Source organism: Lolium rigidum, chromosome 5, assembly GCF_022539505.1.
Source record: "Lolium rigidum isolate FL_2022 chromosome 5, APGP_CSIRO_Lrig_0.1, whole genome shotgun sequence".
NCBI lineage: Eukaryota > Viridiplantae > Streptophyta > Magnoliopsida > Poales > Poaceae > Lolium > Lolium rigidum.
In genome coordinates, this window is record NC_061512.1 from 222195491 (window position 1) to 222220595 (window position 25105).

The following is a 25105-nucleotide window of genomic DNA, read 5'->3' on the forward strand; positions in this document are numbered from 1 at the left end:
GCCACAACGAGGAAATCGATCCTAGCCGTCGATCGCGCATCCAGCAGCGACACGAGGCCACGGCGGTGACCTCACCGTGCATCCGATCCGAGCACCCAGATCTCTCTCTAGTCTCTTCCCCCTTCCCCAGTTCAAAATTTTGGTGCCCTCCGCCATCTCCATCTCCCCCGAGCCCGACCCACCTCCATGCCCAAACCCTAGCCCCGCCCGCCCTCTCCGGCCACCTCCGCGACGACCGCTCCGGCTGCCGGCCATGGAGAACCTCTTCATGCAGGTCTTCGAGAGCCGGGACGGCGTCGCCGCGCAGATCCGCCACCAGGGCGAATCCTACGCCCACTCCCTCGCCCGCGCCTTCCACCTCCACGGCCACCGCCCCCCGCCATGGCTCATCCCCTCCTGCGCCGCCGGTCCGCAAGGTGCCTTCCGCCCCCAACCCCTCCCCCCCTCCCCATCTGGGTTAGCGCCTCGGTGGCTCGGTTCTCGAAGGTTTCGGTTTGGGGATCGAGTACTTCTTTGGCGATACAGCCTTAGATTTGCCCGTATAAGCAAACCAAATGGTTTTGGTTCAGCATCCCTGTCAGCATTTCGGGTAGGATTAGACGTTTATGCGTTCTTCTTATGTGTTGCATCGGAGAATTTCGAGTGGTGGAAGTGTGCCAATTTGGTGCCGTTGGCTTACAACTCCTAGGGGACACACCCGCAGGTGCCAATTTGGTGCTGTTGGCTCAGAACACGAGGGGGGCACACCTACATGCTGTATAAGTTCACGAGTTACACACTGGTTGGCTAGCGCTTCAGAAATTCGTCAGAAATTACACTCCACTTCTCCATTAATTTACCCATCTGCCAACCCATGCCGTCCGATTTTACTCTCTTGCATACCGCTTTGTCACCTTATATTCACATATACTGAACTGCTTGTTTTCTTTCCGTGTAGAGCTAAATGGCAAACCAATTATTCCGGAGTTTCTTTTCGCTGGAAGCCAGATTACAACACCAGCAACCAGCAGAACCGTCTTCCTGCCAAGAGCTGTTCCTACAACTTCCTTCACAAGTGTCGGGGTTCCAAACGAATACGTCGGCCTGGAGACTATCTGCGACACTCTGGATGCTAACCAGCACGAAGCGCCGCAGCAGAACCAGGTTTCAGCTGATGACCAGGAACTTGCCGAGGCTACTTCGGAAGTCAACATATTTTCCGTGGTGAAGCGCTCCAGGTCAAGGCAGCGGCGTATTGAAGACCGCTCACGGGAGAAGGATCAAGGGGCGAAGAGTGGAAGCAGTGATGTTATGCAGGGCGGGATGCAGAGGTCTGAACGTGCGACTGCAGGCTCGAAAAGAACAGCTGCGTCGTTATCCTCCAAACCATCTGGTGACAGTGCAAACAATGCTGGAACAAGGACCTCTTTGCTTGGTCTGGAGAATGGTTTTCGTGCCAATGAGGGTATATCAACTGAATCCTTCAAGCGCAGCAAACATGGTGATCCTGGAAATCAAGGAGTTCAGTTAGATTTTTCTCAAAACCGGATTGCCAGTTCTGGCAATAATGTCAAGGTCCCTGAAAATTGTCCTGTTAGAAATTTGCTTGAGGTGCAAGTTACAGGAGGCAGCGTGTGCCAGGCACTCCCTGCAACTCATTTGTCGGTTGAGCCGAAAAAACTTCAGTTTGATGGTGTTGAATCAGTCTGCGTGAATCCTGCAAGTGAACAAACCATGCAGCAACCTGATGATTGTGCTCCAGAAAGTGCCAGTATTGATCTTGATGAGGCACACTCTTTAAATGAAGTGCCAGTTACATGCAGTGCTGGCCATGCACTCCCTGAAACTTATTTGTCGGCTGGGCAGAAAAAGCCGCAATTCGATGTTGTTGAATCAGTCTGCATTAATCCTGCAAGTGAGCAAACGATGCAGCAACCAAAATGTGCTCTGGAAAGTGCCAGTTTTGATCTTGCTGAGGCACATTCGGTAAGTGAAGTGCAAGTTGCAGGCAGTGTTTGCCACACACTCCCGGAAACTTATTTGTCGGTTGAGCCGAAAAAACTTCAGTTCGATGGTTTTGAATCAGTCTGCATGAATCCTGCAAGTGAACAAACGATGCAGCAACCAGAATGTGCTCTCGGAAGTGCCAACTCTGATCGTGCTAAGGCACATTCTTTAAATGAAGACCCTTCTACCAGCTGTTCGCAAGTTTCTCGTTTCATGGGCAGATTATTGCTTGATGGTGTGGAATCAGGATATTTGAACTCTGGCAGTGCACCAGTGAAGCAGCTGCAGGAACGTGTTTTGGAACGTTCCAGCCTTGGCACACATCCGGTAAAGGAGGACGAATCTCCGTCCAGTTCCTCTAAAGTACCTAATCCTAAAGGCGTATTATTGGTTGAAAGGGATACACTGCATACTGTAGAAGATACTGGAAGAACAATAGAACTGGATGATTTTTCAGATCGGATCACCACTCAGAGTCCCGAGTCTTCTGAACAACACTGCGCTGATCTTCCATCCAGTGAATCTTTGGAGCCACCTACCCAACTAGCTGATACTAGTTCTGAGACTCCTTCACCGTCACGAATATCACTGGACGACTTGTTAGAGGAGGATGGCTGTGAGGATCTCTCGCATTCACCTATAAATGATGATGATAGACAATGCTCCCAATTCAGGTCCGCTGCATGTCCAGAGAAGCTTCAACCTCAGACTGTTACTTTGATTGATGTTTATAACACAAGCCTCTCTCCTTATAAAACACAAAGCAATGGCACACATTCCAATCGTAGTCCTGTTGTGAATGCTTCTGTATCTGAAGAAAATGAGGTATCTCAGGAGCAACATTTCTTGGCTAGAACATCTTCAGAATTAAATGAAGCAGAAGTGGGTACTCCCTTGGGCCATGCATCTCCGGCCTCACAAAATGAAATACTCGAGTTAAAGCCAGCACATTATGCAGTTAACTGCAATTCTGGAAAGTTGGGCGCCGATCAGGAAAAATTCTCAGCTTTGACCAAAGCATGTGACATTTCCGTCAGCAACACGAAGGATGAATCTGCAGTGCCAGAAGTTATGAGCTGTATTTCAGTTAGAAGAACCAGCGAAATGCATACGACTGAACGGAACAGTATGACTTCGGCTGAAAATCTGCGTCAAGATGGTACGCTTGCTATTTGTAGAATATATTTGAAAGTTGTCTTTTGTACTCCCTCCGATTCATATTAGTTGCATCTAATATAGATGTATCTAGACATATTTTAGTTCTAGATACATCCATACTAGTGTCAAGTAATATGAATCAGAGGGAGTAGCAAAATTTATTCGTTCATGTCCTTACATTGCTTATTATCTTGCACGAACAGATGACACCTCTCTTCTTGAGAATGCTGTTAAAGAAAATACATTTTCTTGTACAGCAGACAGCGATAAAAGGAAATCTTCACAACCCTCTATTCAATACTTCTCACATACTGTAGCATCACATGAGAAAATTAATCTGGCCAAGTCAGACAAAAGCAGTGCTTCTTATGACCAGAAGAGGTCAGTTCATGATGGAGTTCAAGTAAATGGCGGTTTGTCATCTAAAAGGAGAAGAATGAGATCCCGATCAGACTTTGAGCTTTCCAGGACTCCTTGCGCAAATTCATTGGCTCTAGACCACCAAGTTGGCATTTCTGGTGATATGTTAACCACGAGAAATTTCTCAGAGAAATCCCAACTGTCAGGTCGTTACTTCTTAAGGAGTTCAGGATCCTGCAAGAGCATGTCTCTGGATTCAGAGGTGGAGAATGCTGCAAGCAACTGCAAGAATTCAGTTACGAGTGATGTTTATGGAAATTGCAATTCTTCCCGTGGAAGATGCAATACGACAAGCCTACTGAATGCTGTCCTTGATAACTCACCTAGTGCAAGCACTAGCAGGAGTACAATGGAGGGAATGCTCTTCGACAATTCTCGAGAGCAGATACAAGATAATTCAGAAGTTGAATTTCTGACCAGAACTGCTTCTTTGCCTTGCTCCGCTGGCATCCTATCTCACAATGAGGAAAACTACACAGGACAGGTATGTGTTGAGCGACTGTACCACCAGTTCCCTTTCCTCCCTGAATCATATAAATATTTATTCCTGGCGATCCTGTTATATTTTTTCTTGCGAAATAGTATGTGGTGAAGTTGTAAACTAGTGGTAATGCTCAATTTGGCTGCAGGATTGGTGGAACCTCCTCTTTGGATACTTTGGTCTGACATTCTTGAATCCAGTCATGTAGCCTGTCCATATTTTTTTTTTTGTCTCTCTAAGCAATAACCGGGAGGAATACTCATGCAAATTTCATCATGATTTCAGACCAATGAACAAATAAATTGCGTATTCATGTAGTTGGCAGCATCCATGTAGTTTAGCTTGATAGCCCGTCTGTTCTATTACACCAGTTAGTATTGGATATGACTTCATTAGCAAATTATATTTGGAAATGCCCACTCTTCAATATATTGTACCTGCTATTCTATGGGTTCTAGACTTCTAGTGACTCTAGTGTACTTAATTTTTCCTTTTGTTGGCAGGAAGATACTTGCTTACAAGGTCAAGACCTGAATGTCACCAATGAAAGTGTGGCAGACCAGGAAATGGTTCTTCAGGTGGATAACCTGTCATCTCCAATTGCAATATCAAATCCAGAAAATTGTTCTGGAGCGGAATTGTTTCCTGTACTTTCAAGTTATACTTTAGATCAACATGGTGAACAAGCATCTGCTCCGAATGCATTGTTTCATGAGAAATTATGTTATGGCTCCAACGTTAAACTTGGTAGGAAATATAAAAGTTATGATCCAAAAGGACATTTGTTGTCTGGTACTGCTATTTCAAGGCAATTGGATGATGAATCGTTCCAATGTGATGGTTCAATGCCAGAATTTGAGAGGTTTGACGTTCCTGTTGAATTTGACAGCCCACCTACCGGAAAAAGGCCATTTGAGGATCTTTACGATTCTAATGCAGCAAGTGGTGTCTGGGAAACTTTGTCTGGGAAACCTAGAAACTATTCCTTCTCTGATGAACTGCAACAATACAGTGGTAGTGACAGTCGCAGCATCATGGACTCTTTCGGATGTGGATTAGAACTTGATACCTTTTTTATTTCCGATGCTGTAGCCTCATGTTCCTCAGATGCTAACAGCAGACAAGAGATCAATGAAACTCCGTTGACTCCATCAGTTGAAAAATATAGCCTCCGGAAATTTCCATCAAGATCTGGATCTGGTTCAGAACATATGGGTTCTATTCCTGAACTTGAATGCTTCCGAATTGATGAAGACAACATCATCACGGAAGAGGATGAGCACCAAGATATGTTACCTGGATCTGTAGATGTGAATTGCTCATTCCAGCAGCAATCTGGCAGAAAAGCACTTCAGGATATCACTGGATTATGTCAAAACAATGGAAATTCTCCGTCTCTTTCAGCAAGATGCATGGATACAGGTAACATAGACTTGAGTGGAGAATCTTTCAGCAGTGAGCTCAAGAATCATTCCAACATGAGAAAGGATCATGGCAACATGAAGCCAAAAGACAGTCATCCTACTTCAGTTAAGAGAGAAGGGAAAGTAACCCGATCTCTTCATGGCAGATTAGGCACGGCAGAAAAACGCAATAGCAGAAATCTGAGACACAGGAGTGAAGCAAATGTTGACAGACAACTTAAGCCTAGCAATATTGTTGCCAATATGACATCTTTTATACCTCTTGTAAAACAGAAGTCGCAACCTACAACAGCGTGCGGTAAGTGTTCTTTTTAGTTGCATTATTTATTTCAAACTATATGTTAAATCCACTAGTGATTTTTAAGCTTGATTAGAAAATGTTCAGTGGTGCTTATAAATGGCCTTGACAACTGGGGCTCCATTCTTGCAGTTAAAAAAGACGTTAAGGTGAAGGCCCTTAAGGCAGCTGAAGCTGCAAAACGTCTTGAAGAGAAGAAACAAAAGGAGCAAGAAATTCGCAAAGCGGCTGCAAAAGTAGAGCGGGAAAGACTGAAGCGTGAGAAGGAACAAAAACAAAAACTTGAAGAGGAAAAGAAGAAACGAGATGAAGAGGAACAAAAGAAGAAGCGAGAAGTTGATGCGGCCACTAAGAAGAGGCAGAGGGAAGAAGGGGAAAAGAGGGAAACAATGAAAAAAAGAAAATGCATTGACGAAGCTCGAAAGCAACAGAAGCAGCCTATGGATAGACGGCGAGGCACAAAGGATGAGAAGGATGCTCGTCAAAAAGCTTCTGTGAGTATAAGCTATACATCCTTTTTTTCCTTTTTCTTGAAACAATATTCTGCTTAGGAATATTTGTTATTTTAAATTTGAGTGGTAAAACTCTCTGATTGATCGTATGCAAATGATAATATTAGATATGAAAGGGACATCCAAAATGTAAAATTTTGACTCAGTTAATAAATTGCTTTGGAATTGATAGTCAAAATTTCTTCCCATGAGTCATTTGTGATATATGATTGGACAGAGGGTGTATTTGATTTTGAATATTTCAATCATGACAGGATGCTATGGAGACGAAAAAGAATTTGGTTGATGTAGGCAAAAACCAAACTAAACTTGAAGAGACTACGGAACCTGCCCTTCCATACAAGGACAATAAAAGTAAGGACGAGAAAGGTGTTGCAGTAGATGAGAGACCTGCAAGTTTTGGATCTGATGCTAAGGAAACTATGCCGAACAGTTTTGAGGAGGTATGCTCTTTATTAAACTTCATGCAGAAGTTCGTTGTCTGTAAATCTGCATGCATTGTCCTGTTCATCCATCTTTGATACTGTTCCACAACTGATATGTTGCCTAATTGCAAATTTAAGCAGTATTAAGGTTGAAAATGCTGATTTATGTTATATCTACTCGTGGCAGTTTGTTTTCTTCCAAATAATCACTTGGTAGTGACTTCTACTCCATAATTCATGTTCATCAGTTTGTTGTTAACGTGCTAAGAGAAACTTCAGAGATATGTACCATACCCTAAACATTTTTCTGTCCATTTGAGACTGTAATTATTAGAAAGTGTTCAGATTGCTAGAATACTTCTGTAGCTTTGTTGCAGTTGGGGCAAAGCAAAAGAAGGTTGTCAACCTGAACTGTTTTGATTTTTTCCTTTGACCATGGTCTCAGTTAGTAGTGTTTTTCATTGATTTCACTATAGTATCAAGAACCACTCTAATAGCGAGTTTCCTACGTTTATGTTTTTGAAACGTTTGCCAGTCGTATGATATGTCACCGTTCAAAGATTCTGACGATGAGGAAGATGATGACTTTGAAGATGAACAAGAATCAAGGCGCAGAATGAAATTTGTTCCTACTTGGGCTCGGTACGTGTCTAACTTACCAAGTCCATTTGAAATAACTACTTAAAAAACCGTGGCAGGTGATGCCTGGTGTCAGACCTCACTGCTCGTAAGATATGGTTTATGCCTCCTGCTTATTACTTTTGTGAGGTTTACATGAGCTGCACTTGCTTTATTTTGAGGTCACCCTGAATTGACTATGGAATTTTTGTTTACATAATTGACAGCAGGATCCTCTGTTTTTAATACTGATAAGCATTTTCACGTAAATGAAAAACTGAAAGTATTTTCCGCCGTGCTCAGTTAATATGAACTTCTTTTTGGTCCATGGTGCAGCTTTTTGGCATATTAAGTCTGCTAATAAACATAATCTTCATTTTTGATTTGCAGAAAAGAAAACCTGGATAAGATCTTATTATCCAACATAACATTAGACCCTAGAGAAATATTTGCACGGAAGTCATCCTTCAACATATCTGATGGTAATGTCCTGTTTATCATTACCTTTACTAACAGATGTATCTGTATTATTGCTAGTGCTGACTTTGTTGTCTTGCACCTGTTCTCCACAGTTTTCTCGGCCTACATTCCCCAACGTGGCTTAAGATAAGCTTCCATTTGACGAAGTATTTGGTAATATGCCATTGCTGTTCACCTGGCGTCTCCTCCGTTCTGCGTTGTCAGCCGTGATGTGCATAAGCTGACCAGCACTCTCTCTTGTAACTTGTAATCTAGAAATAATCTATGTAGGAGAACATTCTTGTACCACTCCACCAGCCTTTGCATCGATTATTGCTTGGCAAAGTTATATAGCAGTTTGTTTATAACGACCCCTGTCAAATGTCAAATTACTTTTGACAGAGATTGATATGCACCAGAGTGCCAAGATTGTAAGAAAGTCCCAGGAGAGTTGCATTATCAGTAAAGTGAGTTCTTTTATCAATGAAGCAAAGGATACTTGTTGTGGAAGTCATTTCATTGCTTCATAATCTGTAGAGTCATGAAATAATTCTTCCGAAAATGGGGTATTAAGCTGTCAGTGTAGAAAATGTGACAGTGGATATGGCTGTCGGAGAAAGAAAGTGACGGTGGATACGTAACGATAAGTTTGTATTGCTATTTTGTTCGGATTTGCTAATCCTCAGGCGACTGAGAATTGCTTTTGTCTCAGTCGACATTGATGACCATTCGATTTTCTTTAAGATTCGTGCACGCTTGGTTGAGTAGAAGAGAAAAAGTTGAAGGAATTGGCGCTGGTGGGATTCGATCCTTGCCGGTTGGCATAATACGTTCAACACCAAACAACCAGGGTAGCGGATCGATGCATGTTCTGGAATTCTTGAGCGCGCACTTAAATACCAGTCACTTCTCTCTATTTTAATTACTTTTTCTTTTCTTTATTTTTCTGTACTCTCTTTTTGTCTTTTAGTCTATTATGTATAGAATCTTGTTACTGTTTTCGTAGCGTGCATCCTATATGTTTTTCTCCTTTTTCTTATTATTTCACATTTCTATGGATGAATTATTATAGTATCATTTTATCCTTTCTCTTTGAACTACAATTATCTCCGTTGCAGTTTTTTGACATAGTAGAGTTGCACTTTTCTCAAGATAAAATCGAATAGCAAGGTGGTTTTTATACTGGTTGCACTTTTCTTAAGATATGTGCAACTCAATCGGTGTTCGATAGTTGAACTATTCTCAAGAAATATGCAACTCGAACCGACGAGTTGTTTTCTAATGATACGTGCAACTCAAGCCGGTTCCGCTATGAGTTGTATTCCTCAAGAAACGTGTTACCGGTCTTGAAATCAAAAGGCATGCAAGTACAAATCAGGTTTTGATACAAGTTACACTTTTATCAAGGTATGTGCAACTTCAAGCGGTTCGATACGAGCACGAAATGCAACTAAATCTTTACAAAAAAAGATGCACATTTCTCAAGTAATATGTAACTCCAATTTACAAGTTGCACTTTTCTCACAGAAACGTGCTGTAAACCTTTACGAGACGATTTGCACATTTCTCAACAAACGTGCAACAGGTGTTCGAAACAAGTTGCACTTTTTTCAAAAAAATATGCAACTACAAACGGCTACGAGTTGTGCATTTCTCAAGAAACGTGCAACCCATTTTCAAAATGAGTTGCACTTTTCTCCAAAAACGTGGAACCGGTTTTCTAAACGAATTGCACTTTTCTCAATAAAACGCGCAACCGGTTTTTAAAACGTGTTGCACTTTTCTCAAGAAACGTGCAACGGTTTTTCAAATGAGTTGCACTTTTGTATCAAGCAGTTTCAGTACGAGTTACATTTTCTCAAAAAATGCGCAACTTTTCTTAAAAAGAGTGCAATTTAATATTTTCTGATACAAGTTACACTTTTCAAAGAAGAAAGTACTGCAATTCAACCGGCTTTGGTAACGAGTTGCATTTTTTCCATACAAAAAAGGTGCAATCAGAAATCAAATAATACTTGTACTCATCGGGGAATGAACAATTTTGTTTTCATGTAAAATGGGTCGAAATCCTAGGCCAATTTCTATTTAAAATGGGTTGACCTGAGCTCCCACAGGGGCACGCATAGGAAGCCCACAGATGAAACACAGACAAAGGCCAGCTAGGCAGCTAACACAACCACGTGAGGGAAAGCATGCGAATGGATCGATCGGTGCCAGCTAACACGATCAGATGAGATGTATCGTCATCAACGTCGACTGAGACTTAAGCATTTCTCAATCGACTGTGACATAGGCAGACTCTATTTTGTTTAGATTCAGAAAATTCACAGTAGTGTACAGATTAAGATGTCAATGGGCATACCTGCGATCTTGATGGTGAGTTTTGGCAGCATGCTAATGACACCAAAATTGTCTCGAATTTTATGGATATGAACTTAATTTATAATAGTGCACAGATTAAGATGCCAATGGACGATCTTGACGGTGAGTTTTCGCAGCACGCTAATGACACCAAAATCGTCTCGAATTTGATGGATATGAACTGCAATGAGCTTGCAGTGTTTCAGAATCGAACAATTCCTACCGCGAGCGAAGTCCTCGCCATCCTCGGCCAGTGAGACAGCCTCCTTCCCCATCAGCCAGTCAGCCGTTGGCATTGCCGTCGCCGCTGTTGCTGTTCGCGACTCCCGGAGCATCAGCGACAGGGCCCTCTTCTGCTCTTCACGCGGCCACGGCCATCTCGATAACATCCACGGAACTCGTCCGCCTCCACGCCGTCCACGCCATCGCCTCCTCGCCGGACCACTCTGTCAGGACCCAGCCTACTGTCTGAAGAGAACAGCGGCAAGAGTACCTCTCTGTCGAAGCAACACATTCAGCGAATGGACGGTAGAGATGGAAGTGGAACTGGTCACTGCCAAGCAGCCGACGGCCAAGATTCCGATTTCACCGTTTATCTTCAACTGTCGGTCAAAGCTGCCACTTCCTCTGCTGTAACTTCTAGCTGGACTCGCCGGCATATTTTTCGATAAAGGGAATATATTAATATCGGAGGGATACCAATTACACCCAGCCTCTGCAACAACGCAATGCCCTAAAACATTACGGATGCACACAGCCAAAAAAGAGAAAAAGAAAACTAAGAAATAAAAGTCCCGCTATAGTATCACAACCCTAGCAACAGTAATACAACCACCACCAAGACAACACCTGAAAATCAGACTCTTCAAAAGCGACGCCTCCAAGAAGGAAACAATGCACCAGCGCCGTCGCCGCCCGATCAAAGATCTTGGGTTTTCACCATGAAGATAGTCTTCGCTCTCAAAACAATGCCTTCAACAAGAACATTGCCAGGCACAACCAGTTAAGGCCAGACCTTGGGTTTTCACCCTGAAAGGTAAGACTCCGAAACTCACATGTGCTGCCGCCCCCACTTTCATACCACTGCTGCGAAGTCCGAAACACCAAGCAAGCCTCTCAACAGCGCAAAGACTTGAACCTCCATTAGCTAGTCCTCCAATTCGGCCTTCATGTTATTCTCTTCTTCTGACTTCACCATGGATCAGCTGTCACTTGGTGTGTCAACACAGAAAAGAGCTTCGCGCCGCTCCCTCCAGACCAAACGGTCGGAATAAAAGCATGGGTGCGCACGACCGAATACCACCGATCCAGCAAATTCCAGGCAATAAAAGCACTGTTACACTTGCCGGCGGCGCCTTCAGGAACTCAACACACCGGCCAGATCGTGAGTCCAGGCCTCCGGTAGGTCTTCGTCTTCACCCAAGAGAGACCCTAGGACCGCCGCCTTTATTCAGGTCGGGCCCCCACACCGGCGACCATCCCAGACTGGCCATGGTTGCCGCCGGAGACGCCGGCAGGGCACACCACCGCCAGCCACCGACCAACGGGACGTCACCAGAGGAAAGGGCAGCACCGAGCACGGCTGCAGAACGCCGGTGAGATCCACCGGCAGACCACAACCCTGAACCCAGCCTGGTTGGGTCTCGCAGGTCCAGATCCAAGCCCAAAGGCCCAAATCGGATCCCGATCTTCTCCAGCCGCGGTCAACAACGACCGGCGGCGCACCACCTTCGCCCCATGGACGCTCCGCGGAAGGGCCTCGGACCACGGCCAACCCGGCCGCGCCGCCCATGCCCTCTGCCGGCGACCCACATCCTCCCGTGAAGCACCGTAGAAGAGCACCTCCCCTGCCCTCCATCGTTTCGACGGGACGGGCGCGGCCGCCGCCGCCGCCGGCAGCAGCGGCGGCCTGGAGATCGATCTTGGGTGGCTCCCTGTAGGTTACGGCTCTTGCCGGCATATTATAGGCCAGGAGCAGGCAGGAGAAGAATCAAGAAGGAACATGCTATCTCTCTCTGAAAAAAAGAAGGAACAAGTTGCTTTAGAACAGCGTAGATAGGATTTGCTCCTCTTCCCCTTGTACAGCGAGATTTGGGTATCATCCTTCTATCAGCGAATTCGTGCGAATTAGAGTCCAATTTTCTGTGTGGATAGCTAGAACATCAGCATGCGGCTGGACCTCCTATACATTTTGCTGTACCTCGTCATCCATAGCCTTGAGTACCCATGTTTGCAGATCCCAGGATAAGCCAGAAGCAGGTAGGAGAAGAATCAAGAAGGAAACAAGCTACTTAGAGAGTTTGCTTTCGAACAGCATTGATAGGCTTTACTTCTCACGTTAGATTGTTAACCTAGGAGAAAAACTGGTTGCGGAGAAATTATGTTGGCTTAAATCTCAGGTTATTTGAAAACCTGGAGATTCATATTTTTGGACTGTTATGTGGCTATCAAAAATAACCTTTTCCCATGTGGATCTTTCTTAGAAATAAGGTTTTGGGAGGATATATGGTTAGGAGCAACCACCGTTCGAGAATAATATCATGCCTTATATAATATTATACGTCGTAAAGGCGCTACCTTGCAGAAGGTGATGGAAACATCTCCTCCATGTTCAAGTGGGATCTTATTGTACTCCGGTTGGCTTCTTGGAATGAGCTGCTACAACGCTTAGACTCAGTCCAGTTGTTACAAGGATGAATTCCGTTGGAGACTTACAAAGTATGGTGTATTCTCGGTAGGATCCATATATAAGGTTTTAGTTGAACCCATTCAACCGGTGCTTGATAATAAAAACATTTGGAAGATGAAGATACCATTGAAATCTAAGATTTTTTGCATGGTACCTTCGTCATGGCGTTATACTTACGAAAGATAACCTTGTAAACGTAACCAACATGGCTATACGAAATATATTTTTGTATCATGAAGAAGAGACAATAAAACATCTTTTCTTCCAATGTCGGTTCGCTAGGTCTATGTGGTCAATCATTCAGATAGATTCTACCTTATATCCTCCAAGAAACATTGCAAATATTTTTAGTAATTAGCTAAATGTGGTGGATTCTAGATTTAATGTTCTTATCAAAGTGAGACCGATTGCCATAATATGGTCATTGTGGCTATGTAGAAATGACAATGTTTTTGGTGATAAAAATTCTTCTCTTATGTAGGTCACCTATCTTTATCGAAAAAAAATGTAGGTCACCTATCGGTGTATGGCTTTGCTCCGTTCATGGTCGTGCTCCAACACTTGGAGAACCACGACCTCTTTACGGAGGTGTATACATGGTTGGAAGAAACGGCTAAGGAGTTTATTATCCAACATAGGTGGCTACATAATCGTAAGATTTTGTCTCCTGTGGCCTTTTCAGATAACTAGTTGTTTTTTTTCTTTCCACACTTTTGTAGCGTGTCTTGTACTGTTGGACGGCTGTGTGCATCTTGGCTATGCAGAGATCGGGTGTATTGCTTAAACTTTTAGTGTAATAAAATTGATTTTATTGAAAAAAAAAGCCTTTGCTTCTCTTCCTCTTGTATAGTTGGACTTTGGGTATCATCCCTCTGTCAGTAAATTCGTCTGAACTCGAGTCTAGTTTTCTGTACGTATCGCTAGATCCTCACAGGGGTATCAGAGCACAGACGTTCTTCGGCAGCGAATCAGCGGCGAAAATGCGGGTGCAGATCTTGCTCCAGGCACACGCAGGTGAGGCCGTGTGCCGTGTTGAAGTATATGGACTGCAATTGTACATGTCAAAGTTGCCATTTCATTCGTGACAATTTCTTTAAACTTGCGGTTGCAGGCTGAGAAAGTACTGATGCAAGCAAGCTGAAAGCGCATACATAATCCAACTAGAGATAATAGCTATAAGAAGAGGAACCTGAAGAACTTGGACTCGAGATGTCCGGAGCACAATTCTATCTAATTAAAATCTAAACCAGATGCAAGTGTGGAATGATGTGGTGGAAAAAATTAAGAAACAAAAGGGATAGAAAAAGTAAGAAAAAATATGGGCCATAAAATTAGAATTTATAATGTACAAGGTCTTTTCCGCAAAATGTGCATAGCACATCAACCCAACAGCCAGCGGGACCCACATGTCAGTTTGGCGATTAAAACATCAGAGTGGAATCAGTGCTATTTGTAAATACTTGTAGAGTGGTGGTTTTTTAAAACTTTTTCGTATAGTGGTGTTTTTCTGAAACGTCTGCCTGATATGTGGTTGTTTTTTGTAATTTTCTCGGCGCACAGATGTTCTTCAGCGGAATGCGGGTGCAGATCTTGTTCCAGGCACACACGTAGGTGATGAGGCCGTGCTGAAGTATATGGACTGCAATTATACATGTCAAAGTTGGCATTTCGTTCGTGACAATTTCTTTAAACTTGCGGTTGCAGGCTGAGACAGTACTGATGCAAGCAAGCTGAAAGGGCATACTTTTTTATTTTTTGCGAAAGTACATGATCCAACCAGATAATAACTATAAGAAGAGGAACCTGAAGAAACTTGGACTCGAGATGTCCGGAGCACAATTCTATGTAAAGTCTAAACCAGATGCAAGTTTACTCCAGGTTGATGATGGTGGCGTGAGCCATGAGCACTTGCTCGAAGCTGGGGTTGAGCAGCACCTTGACCACGGCGAGCGCCTCGTCCATGCTGCGGATGTTGGCGCTCTTCTCCAGCATGCCGGTGAAGGGCCCGCCCCACTTGCCCGTCCGGTTGGCGCGGATGATCTCGTAGGACATGGTGTCCCAGTGCTCGATGTAGGGCAGGTGCTCCGGGGCGACGCGGGACTCGGTCTCCCATCCCCTGGCGACGCTCTCGCTGATGGGCTGCAGCCGGCCGGCCTCGGATAGCATCACCTTCAGCGACGCCAGCGCCCGCTTCAGTGGCTGGTGGTCTGTGGTGGTGGCCGGGTCGTAGGCGGAGAGCACCCTGGCGGCCTGCTGCATGGCCTCCCGCCCCAGCGGCAGGTCCGGCAGGTTCGCCAGGCCGCCGATGAGCTCCTCGTAGCTGTTGCCGAACGGGAGGGGCGTGGAGGCCGGGAACAGGTGGTCGTGGCCTGGGAAGGACTGCCAGTGGCCGCGCCCGTTGGTGAAGCCGCCGATGGAGAGGTCGTGAGTCTCCACGCCCACGGAGATCATGTCATCGACGACGGGGCCGAACTCTGTGAAGTTCATCACGACAACGGCTGGTGGTAGGTCGTATTCGGCACCAGCAACTGCTCCGGCGACAGCGAGGAGGAGGAGGAGGCGGAATGCAGGTGCAGCCATGGCCGATTATTGGTCCGTCTCTTGAAAATGGAAGTGAGGTAGTATATATGATGGGCGGCAAAGGACAAGCACGACAACGCGGCCGATCGTATTGCACAACTGCGCCCTAGAGGAGAAATGCAGCGCAAGCAGCGTGAATGTCACAAAAACAGTGTGACTGATCTGATGGGGCTAGCTGCTTTTTATTACTGGCAACGGCCGCGTGGAGAAGGAATACACATGATGGAGGTTGTGAATTGTGATGCGGGTACTACTAGTTTTCTTCCTTATCTTTTCTACTTTCTGTTTTTTTTTCAGATTTGATTTTTTTACAAAGTTTTAGAAAAAATGTTTAAATTTTAAAAATATTAGAATTTGTAAATTGTTCAAATTAAAAAGATATTCCATTCACAAAATTTTCAAATAAAAAAATTTCACATTCAAAAAATTCAAATTCATAATATGTTTGCATTCAAGAATTGTTCAAATTCAAAAAATGTTAACACATGGAAATGTTTAGATTTTAAAATATTCAAATTTGTTGATCTTTTTATAAAAATTCAAATTTGAGAAGTGTTTATATTTAAAAATGTTTAGATTTTGAAAAAAAAAATTTCCAAAGTTTCCAAAATTTCCAAAATTCGAGAATTGTTCAAATTTTAAATATGTTCATATTCAAAAAATGTTCAAACTTTTTTTAAAATTTCTGGAAAATTTCTGTTTTTGAAAAAAACATAGATATGTACGCAAAAACAGTAGAGATAAGAGAAAAGCATGACCATAGGCGATCAAAATGCAATGTGAACCAAACTCAAACGAACATAACGACAGTGGGCCAAGGCCACATACAGCAAGGGGCTGTTCAGTACCAGTTCCCACCGACCAGGTCGGTCTCTGTATGCCGTTTTGTGCGGCCTCGAAGATTGGCGCCGCTGAAGAGAAAACGAGCCGGGCCAGCCCATTTAGATCGTATCGTTCAGATTTTTTTGTTATTTGTTTTTTCTATTCAGATTCAAAAACTATTAAATTTTGAACATAATTAAATTTGAAAAATGTTCAAATTTAGAAATGTTTGAAATCTAAAAAAGTTCAAAAATGGAAATGTTAAAATTTGAAAGTCAAACTTTTAAAAAAGGTTAGATTAAAAAATGTTTAGATTTGGAAATTATTCATTTTTTTAATATAATAAAAAAAGTCCAAACTTGAATGTAACACCCCAGCCACCCCCGTCCGGGCCTATTACCCCTGTCGGCTCTATAGACCCTCTAGACTAGCCTCACAGACCAACACATGTCTTTCCTGCGCACTTTGTCCTCACTCGTGCATATTCGGGAAGGACTCCCGTCGGTCATCCATCTTCAAACTGCTATAGGTCAATCAGACTTAATCTTGCGGGTTTTTTTGGAAATGAGTTTTCAAAAAATAAGTTGCAACTTGTTTATATGAGTATCCTATCAATCGTGTTGAGCCCTGCGCCAGGATGTCACACTAAAAATTGTTCAAATTTGAAGAATATTCAAATCTAAAAAAAGTTCAAAATTGAAAAAAATTCAAAGTTTGAAAAGTTCAAAACAACCCAAAACCAGCAGAAAGCTGAGGAAACCCGGCAAAAAACCAAAGAAAACCAAACATAAAGCATGAGAAAAACACTAGGAGCTGCAAAAAAACGAAACCAGAAATCCCAAATATCCCCCTGCCCACTAATGGGCCTGGCCCAGAGCTTCGTCGCTTCAGGCGGCCCCGATGGTCGGGGCCGCATTGAGCGGTGAATAAGTTTCACCAAAAGGACCTCCCCTAACTAGTGCAAACTATTCAAGGCATCCACGAAGACGAGCCCGGCGAGGCCCATGGTCATATTATCCTCTTCTACTTCTACTATCGCCTTCCTTCTTCCTCGTCGCCTTCCTTTCTCCCCTCTCCCTCCACCGCTCCCTCCAAAACCCCAGCAGAATGGAGGGGAACGCGCTCGCCCTCTCGCAATTCCGCACGCGACTCGATTCGCCGCAACTCCTCTCTGAAGAAGCCAGCTCCACCGCGCGCAGCAGCTCCGGTGCGTGCGTCAGTCACTCCGCATTTTTCTTTTCCACGGGACTACCGATACCTGTTTGTGTAGCTGCGGCTAATTGGGGGTTGTTTCGCTGTTTTTTTAAAGGAGGAGTAGGCCTCCAGTTACGACACGGGAGCGCCTCCGAGCAGACCAGGTACTGTAACATCCCAGGATTTCAAACAAGTGCGGGGTAGAATTTAGAAAGGGATGTGCATTGCATCATAAAATATGGGGAAATTTCGCGCTTATTTGCATATTACATCATAGAGGGGTCAAGTTTCTCTCTCGACACTATCTAGGGTTTAGGGTTTCGAGAGTGCTATAAACTTTGACATGACCTCTTTGCATTTAGAGTGCATATAAGTTGAGTATCACTTGTGTGATTCAAACATGAGATAAGAATTAAGTTTGAGTTTAAATTCAAACTTAAACAATTCAAATATAATTCGATTCATAAAATAATAATATTGGATAATTCACTTGACAATATAAAATAAAGATAAATAAATACTATAAAGCTTAATTGAGAAAAACCTTGAGCTTTATTGATTAAACACACAAATTACAATGTCATTTACAATATTCTTGTGAATATTACAATACAACAAATAATAGAAAAGGGAATAATTATAAAAAGGAAAATTACATGATTACATGACTAGAGCCCTAACTACTAAAATTCATCTTGATCTTGAACAAGCTCTGGATGAATTGATATTGCTCCAAACCTGCAATCAAAGAAACACAAAGTACCACATTGTACCAAGTGGCAAATACACTTGGCAGATTAGTAAAAAAATGGAATTTAGAGGAGATAAGCTTGCACAGCCGAGCTGATCCACTCCACAGGCCCAAGTCCCAAACCAGTGAAGCACACACCTCACAAGGATACATGCATGGCCAACAACACACACAACAAATCTGCCTAGTCACCAAGCTAGACAGCATTGCTGTCAACCAAGGAATAGAGCCAGAGAAGGTATAAAACCTTTTCAGCACCAAACCCTAGCTGTTCATCGACACAAGCAGCAGGAGGTAAGAACAGCAAGCAAGAACACCACCATATCCAAAACCATCCAGCAGCTATTCAACCAGAATAGTTTGCTGTGATCAAGAATGGAGTAGAGAAACAGTAGATCACAAACAAAGGAGGAGAAGGACAAGCACATCATCCATCTCACATATCCAGAAGCAAACCTCTACAGCAAAAACTAATCTAGGAGCTGGAGTGAGGTATATCAAAGGATCATGAGCAAGCATTGTTTTGCTCATAATAATCAAGCATATGCATAAGCCACCCAAGCCATAGGGTTGAGCTACCCTGTTTGCATCATCACTTGGCAACTAGCCATATGGTGCAAGCAAAACAGGGAGAGGCTAGTAGAAACCCATCCAAGGGAACATTGGTTAAGTCAATATAAACATCATTGAGTTAACCAAAGCAATCCAACAAGGATTTGATCCCTAACTAACCAACCAGACTCACCTAGCACCCTATAGCTAGCTAAACCATCAGATTATAGACATTCACGTGTCTATTTTCATTTCAACATCAATTATACTGGAATCACATGAATGACTACCAGTAATATTGCAGAGAAGCATACAGAAGAGGTGGGAGCAACCATAACTAGCAAGCACTACACTGCTAGGGTCACAACACCTACCAAGCAACACACACAAGCCAACCAGAAATAATTATCATTACTCCTGAGAGTTCAATCACAAGTGGAGGTGCCAACAAGTGTTGGTTTCCATCCAAAACTTGCACAGATGCATAGGAAATCATCACTGCATCAAGCAGTTCACTACTTTTTGTCAGAAATAGGAAGCAAAGCTTCACTGACAAGCACAAGCAACCACAGAAGTCTACACAGATGCTACGAGGAGCATCAGATAGACCACCAAGCCACAACCATGCTTTTACAAGCAACAGCAACCACCAACACTTGGTGAGGAGCTTCAGAGATAAGCAGAGCATCATATAAAAAAAAATATGAATACAGTAAGCATCTGGTGATCACATGATCATCCAAGGTCACCAGCATAAGCAGTGGCAACTGGAAGCAACATCAGATAATAATACAACACATAATCTACCTTTTATAATTGTATCCAGAAGCACATCAAAGAATTGATGTACCACGGAATCAAGCAACACAAGAATGGCACAGCAACACCCAGCCTACATCACTGGCACTTGCATAGGCAAGGATTGCACAAGGCAATTAGCCAGGGATATCATTTTTAGATAAACAAGAATAGGCAGTGGCACATCAGCAGATGGAGCAGCATGGCAAGGCCATGAGCATCACAGCACCAGCAAGAGCATGAGTATAAGCATGAGCACAGTAGTAGCAGCAGACAAGATAGAACAACACATACATAAGCATCACAGTAGAAGCAAGAACACATACATGAACATGAGCACAACAAGAGCAGCAGCTCGGATGGAGCAACATGAGCAAGAGCATAGCAGTAGCAGTAGCTAGTATAGAACAGCACACACAACAGCAGTAGCAAAGCATGGCTAGCAGCAGCAGCAGTGCTAGCCATGGCATAGATAGCCAGGAGCACAAGCACAACAGCGGGAGCACTACTGCTGGTGTACTGGCAAGTCCAATACACTAGGGAAATGGATGCCAGGGCATCCAGAGGAGGAAGACGAAGTAGAGCAGATGAGAGAGAAGGGGAGGAGCACATACCATGCGAAGCAGACAGCAGACGCGGCCATGGCGGCACGCGCCAGACCACAGCGGCGCCAAGCTAGGCCAGGCCATGCCACGGCAAGCGCCACAACGCCCAGCACGGCTTGACACGCCCCTGGACAGCACCAGGAAAAGCCTGGAGCACCGCCGGTGTGCAGCAACGGCGGCGGCCGTAACCCTAGGCGCCACGGGAGGGTCAAGGACGAGCAGAAGGAGGCAAATCCGTCAGATCTACACAGATGAGTCGACGCGCTGTCGCGAGACGCGTCGAACGCGCCCCACGACGAGGGCAGAGACGGCCGGAGCTGGCCGGAATCAGCTGGCGATGGCGGACGCGACGCAGAGGCGCGGGAGAGGCTAGGGTTAGTGTTCCAGTGTGCGGGAGAGAAGAGAGAAGCGAGTGAGGCCGAGCGGGCTGGACCAGGTGAGCTGGTCCAGCATAACCCAATGGATTCGCCTGATAGGTGGGCCTAGGGGCAATATGGTCTTTTCACATTTATTTTAAAAACAGAAACTTTGACATAATTTAATAAATCATAAACAACTCTAAAAAATAGAATAAAATATGAAAACCACATAGAATTTTATTCTCTATCATAATAAAATACTACTTAGCATTTTTGGGACAAAGGAAAATATTTAATAACTATTACCCAAAGAAAAAATGCATTAATAAAAGCAATTAAATATCGATATCATGTTTTTAATAATTAAATAAGTCCATAAAATACTTGGACTCAACTTTGTCTTGGAAAAACCTCAAGACAATATTTTTACTCTTAAGGAGGAAAATTAAATTGTTCTTATCTCAAAAACTCCGAGAATTAAATTAAAAACACCAGCTGGGGAGGGAAACAACTTAAATACTCCAAAGCATGCATCATTTGAATCTTTAACCATTGCCCTTATCGGACAATGATGATATCTTTCAGAAACCGAGGACAAGGGTCAATCCACACCATCCAACTGCAATACCTTGCAGTCTTCAAGCAAGTTCATCGCTTTCTCATGTCATTTGAGTATTTTCACCGAATTACTTGCAAAGAACTATACTTATCACTCTTGCATCAAAAACAAAAGGCTAGTTTCATAACTATGAATATGACTAAGTGGTTGGCAATGGAACCATGGTATGAATCCGGTGGAGGTTCCATTGCAATGGGTTTATAATCACATAGGATTAACAACAAATGTCGTTCAGTGGTTCTTGCGCCGTAATCATCGTGTTTACCATAAGGTCTGGAGTGGGACAGAATAGTCAGCTGTTCTTTTCCCTCTCGCATATCAACGGGTACAACCGTAGGTGGCCATCTGGGATATGCTTAGGCAGGGAGGAAGCCCCGGAGGACAAAGCTCATTGCTTCTACTACGAGTTGTACCTATGATGGATTGTAACAGGCTGGCCTAGGGGTTGATCGTATGAGTCAGCCGAGGCCAGTGAATTACAAAAGGGTGGGTTGCTTGTGACGGTAAAGCACACGTCCGTTGGGAACCCCAAGAGGAAGGTATGATGAGTACAGCAGCGAGTTTTCCCTCAGTAAGAAACCAAGGTTATCGAAGGTTATCGCTGTATCCCTGACCAAAACGCGCACGAGCGGGGCTTCGGTATATCGAATGACAAGTGGGCCATGGTGCTGAGACAAGGGGCAATACATGGGTAGGAATAGATTTTTAAACGGAGCTCTACAGCGATGGCACGGAGGAGGTGGCCTGCGAGGTGCTGAGATGAGATCGACGTCCACAAAGAACTGCATGAGGCGAGACCAGACACATTAGATAGATATGAACTAGACGCGTTTAACCATGCAAAGAAGAGAAGAAATGGTCGACGACATCGACGACTACCTCAAAACTTTGGCCGACCGTGTCCGACACGAACGCGAGCAATGTAGAGAAAACTAGTGTCTCTCCTTTACGGCGTGTATAGATGGGTGCTAGAAGAGTGTGGTGGCGAAGGGAAATACCTCGCGGTGGTCCGTGGCGTCCGGCATAGCGGGGCGGCGTGGCCGTGCCCACGGCGGCGTGCATGCATGTTCGGCATTGGCATCAGCATGTACGTTCGGCATTGGCCTCGGCGGTATCTCTGGTGTGTCAGTGATCGAATGAGGGGACGGGATTGAGGGTGCATCCCGACGGTGACCTAGCAGTGGCGGCGAGCATAACCGTGTTCTGACCATGCCGATATCGGCATCGGCAAAGTTTGGAGGCTGTGGTGCTCGAATCAAGGTGGGATTTATTTCTTGTACGCCAAAAGTGATTTGAAACAAGTTTCGTGTTGAAGGTTAGGTAACGAAAGTTTGTAACTAAGCACAAAATTATACTAGCGCCATGGTGAGGTTCTTTTTGATAGAGCTATACGGTTGGGCAAACTTTTTTGACAGTTTTTAGATAGGGTTCCTTGTTGTTACACGTATGGCATCATGTATGGCAAATTTGGGGTCATTTGGAGATGTTCGAAAAAATCACTTTGTTTAAACGCATGCCGTTTCGTCTCACTGAAACCAGCTTTTCTAACAAGGTGATTTATTCTACCTTCTCTAAATGACCTCAAATTTCATACAGCTGATCTTCTATACATAGATAGATAGATTGTTTCGTTTTTATATTTTTCGAACTTTTTATTTCCCTTTATAATACCCAATTGATTTTCAGGTCAAAACCTCGAAAAATAGCATCATGTATGGCATCATTTTCGCCCTAAATTTCAAATTTTGTGAAACTTTCCGTTTTAGATATTCCTTGTTGTTATAGATATGGCATAATGTATGCCAAATTTGGTTAGGTCTCACTGAAACCAGCTTTTGTAACAAGTTAGGTTTTTCGACCTTCTCAAAAGGGATTTTTTTCTACCTTCTCTAAATGACCTCAAAAATCATACAGACGATCTTCTATACAAAGATAGGTAGATTGTTTTGTTTTTACATTTTTTTGAACTTTTATTTCCCTTTATAATACCCATTTGCTTTCAGGTTAAAACCTCGAAAGTTAACATAACTAGATGGTGAACCCTTCCAAACTTCAAATACAGAGATAGATAGATTGGTTCGTTTATCATTTTTATCGTGAATAGTAATGGCTACAAGAAATCGGTGATGGTTTATCATTTTTTAAGTGAAGAGTAATGGATACAACAAATCGGTGATGGTTTATCATTTTTTTCGTGAAAATTAATGGCTACAACAAATCGGTGATGGTTTATCATTTTTTGCGTGAAAATTAATGGCTACAACAAATCGGTGATGGTTTATCATTTTTTTGCGTGAAAAGTAATGCCTAAAAGAGTTTATAATTTTTAGCGCGTGAAAATGAATACAGAAAACCGCCCTTTAGCATACTTAGAGAGTGGAAGGTAACCGCCGACAGAGAGAGAGAGAGAGAGAGAGAGAGGGGTTATCCTGCCCGTTAGATCATACGATCAACGGTCGGCGGGCACGATCCGCGTGACATGGGCTAGACCAATCAGGACAATGTTGCACGTGTGAGAGTATTTATGGAGGGAGAGGGCAAAACTGAGTAGTATCAAGAAACCAAGGGCACCTATGTAATAAATAGACTAAGGGATTCAAATATGAGATTTAAAAAATGGAAAATGTGTGTTTTGTACAATGAAACCCATCTTGGACTATCTCAAACTATTTGCAATACAAATATACATGAGTGTGAGAATTGTGGCCTCATTTAGACAAAGTATGTTTTGGGGAAAGTCTGTTTTGGGAAGGGCTTATTGTGGAAAACCATGCACCTTCATAGCTACTAGGTGATTTGAGAAGGCCTTTGAGAAGTGGCAATTTGTGGTAAAACTTGATTTATCTATGACTTATCTATGTTTTGAGAGCTGGCAATTTGTGGTAAAGACTCCATGAGTATGTGCCACTATTTTTCGGAATTTTTTGCACATTAAATGACTCATTTAACTAGTTAATCCCATTTGTTGACGTATGCGTTGACCAACTACTTGAGGGTAAAACTGAGCATATTGCACTAGCCAGTATTAGCACTCAAGGGGAAAACCGAGCACACAAAAAATGCTAGTATAATACTCGAGGTTATACCTAAGTATATCTAAATTTCCAGGGTTAGACTCGAGGACGCGTGTTGCGGTGCAGAAATGGAAGACGTGCAATTGTTGACGCGTAGACGCGGGTCGCGGTGCAGAAGTTGAAGACGTGCAATCGTGGACGCGTGTCGCATTGCAGAAGTCCAAGACGTGCAGACGTGCAGCGGTGGACGCGTAGGACGCGGGTCGCATTAACCACCCCTTGCCTTGATAGACGCCTCCTCCCACTATCTCTGTCACTCTCACTCGCCTACGCAACGCCGCCTCTCTCACGTCCCATCATCTTCTCCAAAGCAAAAAACCCTCTCCCTCTCCCTCTCCTCTGCCGGCGAGATGGACAAGGAGAATGCCAATCCCATCGTCCACGGCGCCGTCGGCTCCAAGCGCGACGCCTCCCTCTTCGACGCCGTCCCCTCAACGGACGTCGCCGCCGTCCCCTCAACGGATGTCGCCGCCTCCTCCGCTGGTGCATCGGAGGCTGCTGCTGCCGGTGGCGCTCAGATCCCGCCGGGATGGGACCCCTACGAGGAGGTGCCGTACGTCCCGCCCCCGAACCCCTACGACACCTCCATGGAGGACGCATGGAACGAGGTAACTACGGTTTGCTTCCTTTTTTGTTCCCCATTCCTTTTTGAACCCTATTTTTGCTGGTGTAGATGGATCTGTGGATGGATGAGTATTGGGCTAATATTTGCGCAGATTTTATTCCATTTTGCTTTGATCCCTCCTTGATTTCGTTTAAGATTTGGGGTTCGGCCGTTCGGTTAATTTATGCAAGTAATAATGGGATCTCAATCGAGTTAATTTATGCAAGTAATCATAGGATCTCAATCGGTTATTTTATGCACGAATCAAAAGATATCAACCGTTTAATTTTGCAAATAATGCGGAATGTGTTCAAGT

At 43.9% G+C, this 25105-nt stretch overlaps 2 protein-coding genes across 2 annotated transcripts; one reads left to right on the forward strand and one right to left on the reverse strand.

The window, feature by feature from the left end:
- Window positions 1-253: 253 nt before the first annotated feature.
- On the forward strand, window positions 254-8149 carry LOC124657118. Its single transcript, XM_047195725.1, has 9 exons — window positions 254-416; window positions 938-3145; window positions 3348-4048; window positions 4549-5767; window positions 5900-6261; window positions 6534-6722; window positions 7240-7346; window positions 7713-7804; window positions 7895-8149. The coding sequence occupies exons 1-9, from the start codon at window positions 254-256 to the stop codon at window positions 7930-7932; spliced, it is 5079 nt and encodes a 1692-aa protein (XP_047051681.1). The 3' UTR covers window positions 7933-8149.
- Window positions 8150-14700: 6551 nt separating this feature from the next.
- Window positions 14701-15411, reverse strand: LOC124657119 (protein synthesis inhibitor II-like). Its single transcript, XM_047195726.1, has one exon. It carries the CDS (start codon window positions 15409-15411, stop codon window positions 14701-14703), a length of 711 nt encoding a protein of 236 aa, XP_047051682.1.
- Window positions 15412-25105: the final 9694 nt, after the last annotated feature.

Bases quoted from the DNA above. Each gene is read 5' to 3' on its own strand.
- LOC124657118 (XM_047195725.1), top strand. From the start codon at position 254: ATGGAGAACCTCTTCATGCAGGTCTTCGAGAGCCGGGACGGCGTCGCC. The intron at 6,723-7,239 runs GTATGCTCTTTA...AACGTTTGCCAG, and splicing joins TGCCGAACAGTTTTGAGGAG to TCGTATGATATGTCACCGTT. The intron at 7,805-7,894 runs GTAATGTCCTGT...TGTTCTCCACAG, and splicing joins ATCCTTCAACATATCTGATG to TTTTCTCGGCCTACATTCCC.
- LOC124657119 (XM_047195726.1), bottom strand. From the start codon at position 15,411: ATGGCTGCACCTGCATTCCGCCTCCTCCTCCTCCTCGCTGTCGCCGGA.